General features: G+C 49.8%; 1 protein-coding gene across 40 annotated transcripts in view; it reads right to left on the reverse strand.

Annotated features, from left to right (window-relative positions):
* Positions 1–12596, reverse strand: part of SORBS1 (sorbin and SH3 domain containing 1) — a 226802-nt gene that overhangs the window by 15442 nt on the left and 198764 nt on the right. For 26 of the 40 annotated variants that reach the window (XM_064595058.1, XM_045878483.3, XM_045878489.3 and 23 more), the window contains 3 exons: positions 9453–9567; positions 9163–9288; positions 7488–7682 (listed from right to left, as the gene is read on the reverse strand). In XM_064595058.1, the coding sequence (XP_064451128.1) occupies positions 7488–7682; positions 9163–9288; positions 9453–9567 (436 nt within the window). Of the gene's footprint in view, positions 1–5214; positions 5989–7487; positions 7683–9162; positions 9289–9452; positions 9568–12596 lie in introns of all 40 variants that reach the window. The other 14 variants (XM_064595054.1, XM_064595052.1, XM_045878470.3 and 11 more) reach the window with 1 other exon arrangement.

The following is a 12596-nucleotide window of genomic DNA, read 5'->3' on the forward strand; positions in this document are numbered from 1 at the left end:
ATTTACTGAGTCCCAGTGACAGGCTCTGTGCTGGGCGGGTTCATCTCCACGGCCTCTCATTTCATCCTCATAACTCAACAAGGTGGTCCACATTTACCTCACCCTACAAAACTAAGACCCAACATGTGTGAGTTGGGAACTGAAGAGCCAGGATGTGAACCCCGGGCTCTCAGACCCCGAGCCCTGGGCATCCTGCTACACCCTGATTCTCTGAGCTTGAGCTCTGCCCGAGGGACACATGAGAGTAGCTGGAGAGGTCACTGATCAGGAGGTCGCCTCAGGAGGTACTCTGTAGCTGGCATGACGGTTGCTACCATTGCTCCTAACACCTTTTGAGGGGTGGACACTTCAACTTGAGGTCTTAGTTCCCTACCTCAGGTGTTGAGAGAACACCTGCTGGTTATTTTTGGAACTGCAGCCAACGCCTCTCCCCATCCTGTAAATTGTTATTCGAGATTTCCTTTCTGAGTGAGTCAAAGGAAAACATTTCCATCTTAATTCCCATGCTCAAAGCAGGACTATGTCTTTGTTACCTTTCTGGGAACAAAGCTAGTTTCCACACAGTAAGGGGCATTCCCTCTGAATCCGCCAAAGCCTGTTTCTGTCATCACCTGAGCATTCTCTCCTCGCCTTTCTCTAAGGCTGTGCAGTTTGATCTGGTGCTTCTCAGACGCTTTGAGGACACACGGCTTTCCTGAATACTGATTTTATTGTTGACTGGCTTCCTTCCCTTTGGGACTCAAACAAATATCACAAAAGTTTTTGTCACTTTTCTCAACTCATCATAAAAGTAGAATAGACTAGGGGCTCTTGACCTGGGGGGCACGGACTCCCAGGAAGCTTTCGGATGGACTCAGGTGTGGATCTCCTAAAACTTGATGCAAAATCGTGTGTGTTCCCCTCGTCGTCCCCAGACTACTGGCCCAGAGTCCTCAGCTGACCTCAGATTCTCAAAAGTTCTGTGATCTAGAAAAGGTTACGAGTCACTGGAGTAGATGATTTGTAAAGACTCTTTTTAATTCAGAAATTCTATGAGGATCTCTCATGCCAATTGTAGGAACTCTTGCTGCTGATGCCAGTCAGCAAACGGTGCCTCTCTCTTGGGAAAGCTCAGTCAACAGTTGATAATGCTAATGACTGAGATTTGTAAGATGATCTTCCCCTTCACGGTCTTGATCACCCTAATCCTTCTTGGCCAAAATGATGCCCGACAGAATCCAAGAATTTGGTTGATAATTCTGAACTCTTGGGCATTTTGCTTGTATGCATGTTTTTGTCCTAGTACACCCCCCAAACCAGGGGAAAACTTTTCATTTTTCAATTGTGAAGGTCTGAAGGTTCAATAATAAACCCCCTACTTAAAATTGTGCATTTGTTCCTTCTTTCCCCTTTTATTCACACAGGATTTTTAGCTAATCATAAAACATCAATGCTAAAAAGACCTTCAGTTCTCTTGTCTATATCTTTTGTTTATGGATGAGGAAGCTCCCAGAGAAAGGAAGTGATTCATCCGAAGACACACAGCGGGCCAAAAGCAGCGCCGGGCCAGAGGCCGGGGATCCCGACTTCCAGCACAGTGCTCTCCCCACGACATCGTGGTTCCCCTAAACACCCCCTGCCCTTCCTTTACGCCTTCCACTGTCTAAAGAACACACACCTAAAAACATGAGCAACTGACCCAATGTGATTTCAGTCTGGGAGTCTACAAAGGAGTGAAAAGCCAAAGCCTTTCACCAGTGTTCATCCACCCACAGAGCGTTGGGGGAGGCAGGGGTAGGGCTGGACAGGTGACGAAGGGGGGAGGAAGCAGCCACGCAGGGACTTAGCACCAAATAGGGAAGTTTGACAACTGATTCACAAGGGGCACGTGACTGTGAGGAAGGTGAATGGACGTTGCTGGTGGGTGTCTACGTGCTTCCCAGCTCTACTCCCAGCCCCTTGCCCAGATCCCCTCTTCCAGCCACCTGTGGACCTCCTAAGCCTCACCCAAAACTCACAATTCCCCGTGCCCCCTTTCCTGTTCCCACCTATGGGTCTTGGCTGGGTTATTTGCTTGCCTTAATTGACACCCTCTTGCTGTTCGCCTATTACAAACCTCCCTGTGCTTGAAAGCCCCATGTCAAATGCCACTTTGCTTTACAAAGTCTACCAGACTGCCACCTTCTCCCTCCTGTTGCTTATTCTTTCTCATCTTGAACCTTCAGGGTGAACTGACTCTCCTTCCCTGTCTGCATGATAATTATATATATAATAATATGTATATTATTATATATATAATTATCTTAACCGCTCTCTGCAATGGAGATCATACATAGCTTTAATTGGGGTCAGTCACTTTTTTATCTCTTGTTTCACTCAACAAGTATTTATTGAGTACCTTCCAAATATGAGGTGTCATGGTCCCTGACCTTAGGGCGCTCACACTCTAATGGCGACACAGACAAGTGAAGGTAAGAAGACAATAGAGCTGAGATCCCCCAAATCAGGTGCCAGGGCCGTGGATGCACAAAGTCAGAGCACTTAACCCAGTCTTGCAGGGGTAGGGGGAAGCAGTCAGGAGGGGCTTCCTGGAAGAAGTAACATTTAAGTGGAGAAGTGAAGGACAGGTGGGAATTATCGAGGCAAGCCAGCAGGGAGGCTGTGGAAGGCGAAGCCGGCTTGCTGTCTGAAATGGCCAGATCACATGAGGCCTTCGATATATTAGCAATGAAAGCAGAAAAGATCCTAACATTTTAGAATGTCTTTTCATTTAAGGTACCCCGCTAAATTCCCTCTACTTACTGGTCAGATAGTCAACCTAGCTTCTTAACAACTCTCACAAAATTGAACTTTTGTTCAGTTCCCCACAGCAAGGAGAACAGTGACTGGCGATTTTCCTGATCACACACGCTGGAGTGCATTTATCCAAATAAGTGACAGAGCCTGAGGCCACAGCAAGCTGACAGGCCACCAAAGAACAGTTGTCCCTGAAGTCCTTTCCATCTTTAGCTCTGTCACCCCAAGAGGGCCTCAAGGGGCAGGGAGCTTCTGCAGGTCCCCCTTCCGTGAGTGGCTGGCTCCTGTTCCCAGTCACAGGAGAGGAAAAGTAGAGGGGTTGCGCGGGAGGTGTGGGGGCAGGGGCCCCCTTCACACAACCTTCCAGCTCTCAGCAGGGAGCAAGGCCGGGGCCAGGGCCGGGCGCACCCATGGAGAAGGACTGGCGCTGGAAGAGCAGGAGAAAGGGCGGGGACAGGAAGTGGTACACTCGGGTTCTGGAGGCCCACCAATTTTCAACGGGCCTGTCTTTCCATGTTGCCAGTTACCTCCCCCGCCCCCCCATCCCCCATTAGGAAGCGGGAAGTATATACCCCTCAACTCACCCGGAGTTCCCGCACTATGCGCACTTCCTGTACACACTGGGTCCTGGAATTGGGCTGTGCTGATGACTCACGGCCGACAATAATGAGGTCTCCAGGCACCGTGGGCTGACTTAGGACGTTTACAGAACTGTTCCCACATCAGAGACATTGAATTCTTTTCAGCTAGCCCTTTCACCATCTCTCCCCAACCAACTGTTCTTTGCTTAGCTGGACACACCCTTCTCTTCCTCCTGGAGCGCACATTCCAGGAGCACCTGCTCTGGGACCAGGCAAGGCCTTCCCCAGGTTCTGCTATTTTCCCTAGGCCCCACGCTCAGAGCTGGAGAAACAATCCACTTTATGGAGCCTTCCCACAGGCCGGCCACCACTCTTAGCTCATTTAATCCTTACAACTACCCTCTGAAGGAGAGACCACTTTTACTCCTACTTTGCACAGAGAAGACTGTAGCTCGCTGGCCTGGTTATTTATCACTATCCCACACTGCTCTTCCCGTGGAAAGCGATTTTCTGCTCCTAACCATTACGCTGGGGCCGGAGGTCCGGCCTCGTCTGTGTCTCAGGCCTCTGAGCTCCGGTGGTCTTCGAGCACTTCTCTGTCACTGCAGTCACGATGCCGCTGTGCCTGTCTTGTTGCTGGAACACAGGCTCCTCCAGAGCAGGGAGGCACTGACCCCAGTCCCCTGCCCTGCTACAGAGTGGTGTCTACAGGCCCGAAATAAATACTTGTTGAGTGACTTTAGAGAAAAACTAGGATGGCAGGTCTGAGGATCAAGCATAGTCTACTGTGGGCATTGTACATAGTAAACAATAAATGAGGCTTCTTCAAGAATTCCATCTGATACTAAAGGCATTCTAGAATGTTCTCCGTTCCACAAGCAGCTCCAGATCGCCCAACATGGAAAGCTGCCAAAGTGCTGACCACGTTCTGTTCCCAGTCCCTGGCATGGGGTATTTCATATGCATTACTCTGTGGAACCCTCTCAACCACGCTGTGAACCTGTTTTACAGGTGAGGCTCAGAGAGGGGAAGTGACTCCCCAGTCACAGACGCTAAGAGGTGAACCGGCATTCAACCCCAGCTACTTTGGAGAAACTGCCCGAAGTCTTTGACTTTTAGGGTACTAAACAGCACTGCCAAAATTAGAATCATGACCTAATTGCCACGTTTGTCCTCATCCCCATCCCCAATTTTTCAGCCCTCAAAACACCCTGAGGCCACTTTGGTCCTTGAAATCTTTGTAGCTGACCCAGAGAGAAAATGGGACAGTCACCTAAAAACCTGGGGTGCCCATTCCAGGACCCTGTACCTGCTGGGGCCCCAGCACTGGGTCTGCATGCACCTCCTTAGGACCAAAATGCATTTGTTCATCAGGGAACAGAAGCCCTGTGCTCCCACACGAACACAAGACGGGACGGAGACCTGACAGAGCTGAGCGCTGGTAGAGCACCATGGGTTACGGACACAAAGTGCAGCTCACACCAAACCAACCACACGGAGCCATACTGAAGCCTGGTGTTCTCAGCTGTGTTAGAGCAAACCGAGGGAAGTCTCTAAGGCATGAATGGACGTGAGGAAGGCCTTCCTTCTCGTGGGGCTTTGGCACCAGGCCAGGAGGCACCCAAAGTGGGAGTGACTTCTGAATCGCCTCAAGAGGCCAGAGTGCTGTCCTTTGCCTCCAACTGTCCCCAGCCTGGTACCTTAATCGATGGCCCCTCCGTTCCCTCCTGGGTACTCTTTCTGCCCCCAAGGCAAGCGAAGGGCTCTCACCGGCATCCACGGGGCCGCGGTAGACGGGCCACGGGTGAGACGTCCAGCCCACCCTGCCAAGGCACATGCGGTCACGCTGCAGGCCTACCTGGCTTACAGCACTCCGAACGGCCCTCCTCTTAGCCTGCTCGCCACCTCTATGCAGGTCTGTCTGCTCAGCCTCCCTTCCCGGCAAAGGGCTACCCGGGGGCCTGCCGGGCCGGCTCTCCTCGGGCGCGTGGAGATCTGAGAGTCTCTGTTCCGAGCTCAGGCACCTGACCACGTCTGAAGGTCTCAAGCAGCTCTTCTTAGAGATCTTGGGTGCTCCGGGGTATCTCTCACCTGCCTCCCGCTCTGCTCTCCTCTCACACTGTCCGCGCTCTTCTCGCCTCGGCTGCCGCTTACCCTGGCTGCTAAAGGCGTTGCTGAGCTCCGAGATGACCCTATCAGAGCTCCCCGGCAGCAGCTGAGAGAAGCTATCCTGGCGGGCACCTGGCAGTGGCACGTGGACACCACTGGCCCCGTTGACGTGAAGGGAGGCGGGGGCACCACGTGCCAAGGAGGCAGCTTTGTGGGGGGGAGGCAGGGCCAGCGGAGAAGCCATCGAGCGTGGGGTGGAAAGATCAGACCAGCTCGAATGGGGAAGGCTGAGAGACAGAGAGGAACCAGGCCTCGCCCACGAGGCGAGGTGGTCGGTGTCATAGACAGAAGTCTCCGGCAGAGGAGGCAGGGGTGGGGTCAGGGCCAGAGGCCGCCTGCCTGGGACCCCAACAGTCAGGGAGATCCACTCAGAGGTGACAGCGTGCATCTCGGGGGACAGGGCTCGATGGGAGTGGGGCAGGGATGAGGGGGCTGGCATGATGAGCTTGCTGTGACTGGCAAACTTAAAAAGAAAAGGAGAGAGAGGAAAACAAAGGAAAGAAGCAAAAGGTACAAGTATCAGCATAAAGAAGACAGGAGGAAAATAATCACAAGGGATATACAAAGAGGAATGAAATGCGGAGGACGAGGACACTCTGGTGTCCAAGAAAATGAAATTGTTTGGTTAGGTTGGAGAGAAAGTGGGATGTGGGTGCATGCGTGTGTGTGTGCCGGTGGTGGAGGAGGGGCGGGCGAAGTGAGTGGAACAGAGATGGGAGAAAGGGGCCCATTGGGGCGGTTACAGATGGCGCTGGCCGGTTTGCAGAATCAGACTTTCAGAGGGACACACTGGAAGGCCCCCATCCTACCCCACCCCACCCCAACCCCGCTGCCACCGAAGAGGCCCTGACCCACCAGCACGAAGGAAAAAAGGTGCCCTGCCACTGCCCTGCCCCTTCTTCGAGCTTTTGTTCTCTCTAGAGTTCTCAGCAAAGAGCCTTCCAGAGAGCGAAAAATCTCGCTGAGTTACTCGAATTACTACGAAGCAGAATGGCCTGCGCTGACCCCACGCCCTCTCCCCGTGAGATTGCAGGAGATGGATCTCGCTGTGCAGGAGCCCCGGGTCAGCCCATCTAATGCTTCCTGCCAGGAACCATCCCTGGGGTCAGGGGTGGGCAGGTGGGAGAGGAGGAAATAATGAGAGGATGACAGAAAAGAGGCACCACCCAAGTGTCACCCGAGTCCAGGTCCGGGTCCTGCTCTCACGCCTCTGGCCATTCTCCCTACAACTTACCATGGTGGTATGGTCAGTGGTCTTCACAGGAAGTCACCCCACCATGCCTCTTCTGAACCCAAGGTCCTAATTCTTTCTTGGCTTTGGGGAAGTGGGGATTGGTTTGGAATAATTCTATTTTTTAAAACAAGTCTGTTCATAATTAATGTTTAGGGATGCAAACATCTTACTATGCCTATAAACCTACTTCTTCTCGGCCCAGTGTAGACAGAGATGCTGTACGTTCCTTTCCCAGCCTGGTTCTTGCTTGCAAAGAATACCCTGGATCTGGTCCATATGTCTGAGGATGAGAATGTGAAATTCTCTCTTTCAATCTTTGCCTTCTGCAGGCCAGCCTTGACCAAAAAGATGATGAAGAGAACCATCCTGGGTCATGGTGTCTATGGGACACTGGTGGTCCCCAGACAACCAGCTTCCCCTAGGGGAGGCTGCTCCTATACAGTTTTGGACCAACTGCTAAAGTCTCTCATTTCTCTTGCCCTTATCATCTTATCCCCAGAGCCATCACCTTAAGCTCTTTCTTTTCCCCACGATAATAGTTCTTCCTCCCAAGTTCTCGAAACGCGTCATTTGTATGCATGGCAACAAACCCTGGTGTGTATCCTCTGCATTACTGCAGATGGTTCCTAATCACAGTGCTGCAGAATCACCCCCGAGAGGCTGTGTGCCATCAGCATTGTGGATTGGTCGGGAGGAATGTGAAGACCCGGGACGAGAAGCTTAGGTACCTGTGGGCTCACGGTGCCACTACGACTCGGGGAGGAGGAGAAAGGCAGGTCGATGTAATCCACGGGGTTTTTCACCAGGGGCCGCTTGATCACGTCCACGTAGGTGATGGGGAAGATGCCTTGCCGGGACGTCCCTGGGATCCTCCCTTCGTACCAGTTCTCGTCCACCTGTCGCAGCAGCATGATGCTCTCACCCTGCAAGATACGGCAAGGAAGGGTCCTTGTGCCACCACGCCTCGGCAGGTCTGAGGCCCCTGCCTGCACCCTGTGCCATCCTTCATTGTTTATCACATCCTTTGTTCAGAAAAACCTTCCTTGCTAGACCCGGATAAAATCCGTGTCATGGAGATGAGGTGCTGACAGGAGAGCTACCTGGAGGCCGAGAAGTGAAGCTTAGTTTCTAAATATTACAGTAAAGGAGAAGGTCAGAGTCATCCCCCCTAACCAGCAGCCAAATGGAGGGGTTTTGCCTCATTTATCACAAAATTGATATCCAAGTTTCTCTAAAGCAAAGGTTTTGGAGCGTTATCTTTTTTTTTCTTCCTTTTCAGCACTTTGTTTTTCCCCTGCACCACTCCAGAAAAGTAAAAACACAAACATTAAGCAGCAAACTAGTATTACCCAGAAGATGATCTCTCGGGGTAACCACAGTTAATATTTTGATATATGTATTTCCCAGATTTAATTCTGTTCATGTGAATTAGACTTGCACGTATTTTTTTACTTACGAAAACTGAGTATGCACTGTATTCCTCTTTCCAACCTTCTTTTTCACCCTTTATGACATAGAACGAACCTCCTTCTTTATCAACAAATAGAATTCTACAGTTTTAATCCTATTGCAGCAACAGCATAAGGCCCCATTGCAGGCCGTTCTATTGTACACACATATAATGACTCAATTACTGGTCTCCTGATATTGGGCATGAAGGGTGATTCTCTTTTCCGTATGGTAGTTCATCTTTCTCTAAGGCATGTGTTCATTTCCGTAAATCCTCACTAAAATTAGTAACTAATAACTTCAGTAAAGCCAGAGAGATCTGACACGGGAAGAGAGCATCTGATCGCAGGGAAGAAGGGCATCCCTGCACAGCTCACTTGTGTGCAAAGCGAGCACACTGAGCTCCCTGAGGGCACCGACTAGATGCCATGCATCATGCTGTGGGCTTCACAGAGGTGGTTTCCTTGAATCCTCTTAAAACAGCTCTAAGAGAGGGTCATTTATCTTCATTTTACAGATGATCAAAGGGCGGCTTGGAAAAGTCTTTAACTCCCCAAAAGTTGACTTTTGGCTTCAAAGGACTTGCTCTTCTTCACTGGGCCAAAGGAGTACGTCGTAAAACCTAGTCACAACCACGTTTCACATCATTGGATGCTCAAAAAATGTTGGCTGAAGAGTCTTAAGACTCCAGAAATACTGCCATTAGTCAGTGAACTTAATGTTAATTAAACCCTGACAAAGCCTAGGGTTTACTTTTTAAATGCCTCACCTCAGAAAATTCTCCAGCTGCCCTTCATGCAACCCTTGATGGGGCACATCTCTCTGGCACAGTGACGGTACCAAGAGACTAGTATGGTATGTATGGGACGCCGTCCCATATGCCGTGACGCCCCCTCCCCGAGAGAACAGGGCCATCCAAACAGAGCCCCAGGGCTGAGAAGAGAGGGCGCTTACCTTCCTGAAGGACATTTCTACTTGCGTATCACCATTAAAGTTGAACTTAGCGATAGCTTCTCCATATTCCAAGACCTGCACCGATGCCAACTTCTTGGGCTGAGCCTTCTCAGCGGGAGGAAGAAGCTGAGAAAGGGAAAGAGGCCGAGGAGAAGGAGAAGAGAAGAAAGCGAGGGGATAAGAGCAAGGGAGGAAACAAACAAACAGACAAAAAACACAAGTTCTTGGTAAGCAAGTGGTGCTTTGGGCATGACCGGGCTCTTCTGTGGAAAGAGAAGGAGGGATGGTACCTCGATGTAGGTGCGCGGGAAGATCCCCACCCGGCCGTGATGCTCTCCTTCATACCAGTTCTGATCAATCTGCTTGTAGATGTACACAACGTCCCCCTTCTGCAGAGGAAGCTCCCTGTCGACAGAAGGTCAGAGCGTGTTAGCAGAGGTCTCAAAATGTGTAAGATGAAGACACTCCATTTTTTAGCAAAAGGAGACTCTGAGTGAGGTCAAAGGGGACAAATGATAGAAGAGGGGCCTCCATATTCGGAAGGGAGAACCCCACTCTTCAGGAAGTTACATCCCTTTTGGCATCCTTCCAGTCTTCTGGGGGATGGATAACTTTTAAAAGGACTCCCCACTCCAAAGTGCTCACAGGCCATGTGAGTCTGTTGTGGTTTTCTCAATGTATTTTTTGTGAATGCTGGTCTTATGCTCAAAATATTTATGCAGCACGTAACAATGCACCCAGTAGTCTCAACTGATGTCCAGTAAATGATGATAAACATTTCCCTGTAGATACTTTCAGGGTCTTCACTATGCTCCTCCTACGCCCTGGCAAGGCATGCTTTCATTGCTTGAAATGACCCTCAAATTACTTGTGATAGACTGACATCCTTGTGTCCTTCCATCCAGTCAGCCAGCCAGCCACCCACCACATCACCCTCCACCCGTCCGTCTACCATCATGCAGTAGAAAAGCTCTGAAATTAGGCAGATTTGGGTTAAAAACCCAGTTATATCATTTACTAGCTCTGAGACCTGGGGCGAGATATGTAATCTCTCTGAGATACTTTATCTGAAAATAGGAGCTAACTCAGAGTTACTGGAAAAATGTAGCAACAAACTGCAAGTAAAACACCCAGCACGGTGCCTGTTACAGAGTTAGCACTCAGGAAATGGGAATTCACTACTTCCTTTTCAACATGGGAAAGGAACCTTGGAAAGAAAAGCGGATTTTCCTTAAAATGTTCTTCATGTATTTTTGCAACTTTTCTATGTCCATCCATCCCTTTGCTGGCCTTAATAATGATGCTGTTAACCTCTAACCAGGGCTCCTTTAAAAAAAAAAAAAAGATGAAAAAAATAAATTATAAGCAAAATAAGGATAACAATTGTAGCTTGAAGTTTTTTGAATTAAAAAAAAAAAAGATCTAGATCTTTTCCATTTGCATCCAACCAAAAGCAATGGAAAGAAAGGCTCTGACTGCAGTTTGGAGGGGGTGGGCCTGTCTCCTCTGCAGTGCCAGGAAGCCGCTCAGGTATGTGAGGGGCGCCGGCTAAACAATGGGGGCACATCTGGAAGACTTTACCCCGAGTCCTCACTGTGCTGAGTGCAAGAACAAGGCAGCCTTTGTGGTGTCGCACTGACAGACAAGGTTCTAATCCTGAGGAGGCCCGGGGAGGGGATCTAGGGCATTTGTCTCTGTAAGAGAGAATGCTTTTGGCCAGGTTTTTGCTATAGCTCTCCTTGGGGGTGTCTGAATCCCCTCCTCTCTTTAGCCCCCAAGCACGGACACGTGGATGTGCAGGACCCTCAGCATATCCACCCCTGCTGAAGGTCCGTGCGCTCCACGCTCTCCCACCCTCAGTGACCCACAGGTATAGAGGCAGCTGGGAGTGTCATGGCCCCCGTGGTGAGCAAGGAGGACAACAGCTTGTGGGGGGCTGAGAGGTCTGCAGTCATCCTTCCTGCACTGCGGACCACATGCCCATCTCCCAAAGAACCACAGCGCAAGGTCTGGTGGTAATGAGGTTCCAGAAGCACTAATACGATATACTTCAGGCCTTTCCTGGAGTATCACCATGTATATTATCAGCACAGGAGAGGCTCAGAGAAGTCCTGTGGGTAAGAAACCTGTTTAACTTTGTTCACTCGAGTGCTCCTACAGGACACTTTTTTGAGTAACATACTATGGAGAAAAGTAGAACCCAGTGATTAGAGATGTTTAGAAGACTCAAGTCAATGGATCTGTCCTTTACTCTTTTAAAAAAAAGTTGTATTAACTTTTCTGAGAGGGAGCAAGGGGTAATAACAGCATGGAGCCAGGAGGTAGACTCCTTTCTCCAACATTAGCACCATTTTAATTCTTTTTTTATTTAGAGAGAGAGTGTGGGGGGGATGGGGAGGAGCAGAGGGAGAGGGAGAGAGAGAATCTTAAGCAGGCTCCACGCCCAGTGGGGAGCCCGACGTGGGGCTCAATCTCACGACCCTGAGATCATGACCTGCGCCGAAATTAAGAGTCGGATGCTTAACTGACTGAGCCACCCAGGCATCCCCAGCTTATCACTGGTGACAATTCTGTCTCAATCAGCCTTCTCTAAGTTGCTCTAAGGAAAAAACTGTTGTGTGATTATCATCACAATACCTCTCTCAGTTCAAAGGAAAACATGGTCACGGACCTCTCTCAATTCAAAGGAAAAAGGGGGAAAAGGTACTGTTTGGTTAAACTAAAAATTAATTTATAGAACTCTGTTATCTTCTCTCTGGTTAAAAAGAAGGGGCGGGGGGAGATGCTGACTTTTGCTACATTATGCAAAATGTTTTAGATCTATTACCTCAGCTGCCCTGCAAGAGTGGCATTTTTGTGTCCATTTTATAAATGAGGAAATTTGAGGTGGAGGTTGGTGACTTGCTCACTGTCACAGAGACAGTAAGGGGCCCAGTCACGACTCAAACACAGGACTTCCTGACTCTAGAGCCCATCTGTCCAGCACACTAGACTGCTACCTCTTGTTAGCTGATGAGCTAAAGGACTGGAGTAATTACAATCAAACCCAACATACCAGAATTTGTGCCTAGGTCTGGAGACTGTGGCCTGGTCACTCATTTTGTGTTGGAGGAGATCAGAATCATGGCTGAGTAGCCTTCTCCATGGCATTACTCAGTGTCCAGTGATGGAGAGCTTCCCCTCTCATCACCACGAATGGAGATGTGGAGCCTCCCATCAGCAGGGCAATGGGATGGCTGCTGGTTATTGCTACCAATGGCAACTCATGGCCCACTTTAATCCATAATTAGATAGGAAGTGAGCAGGTTCCTTGTAGAACCCAGGCTTGCTAGCATTTTCCAAATTTCATCCCATGGAATAGAAAGGCTTCCTGGTCATCTAAAATTAGATAACACTGGGTTAAATGAGCTAACCAGGTTTCTTCATCGAGGGCC

The sequence above is a fragment of the Mirounga angustirostris genome, unplaced genomic scaffold (assembly GCF_029215605.1).
Source record: "Mirounga angustirostris isolate CCGP_5_RB_7025 unplaced genomic scaffold, mMirAng1.0.hap1 SCAF_6, whole genome shotgun sequence".
NCBI classification, from domain to species: Eukaryota; Metazoa; Chordata; class Mammalia; order Carnivora; family Phocidae; genus Mirounga; species Mirounga angustirostris.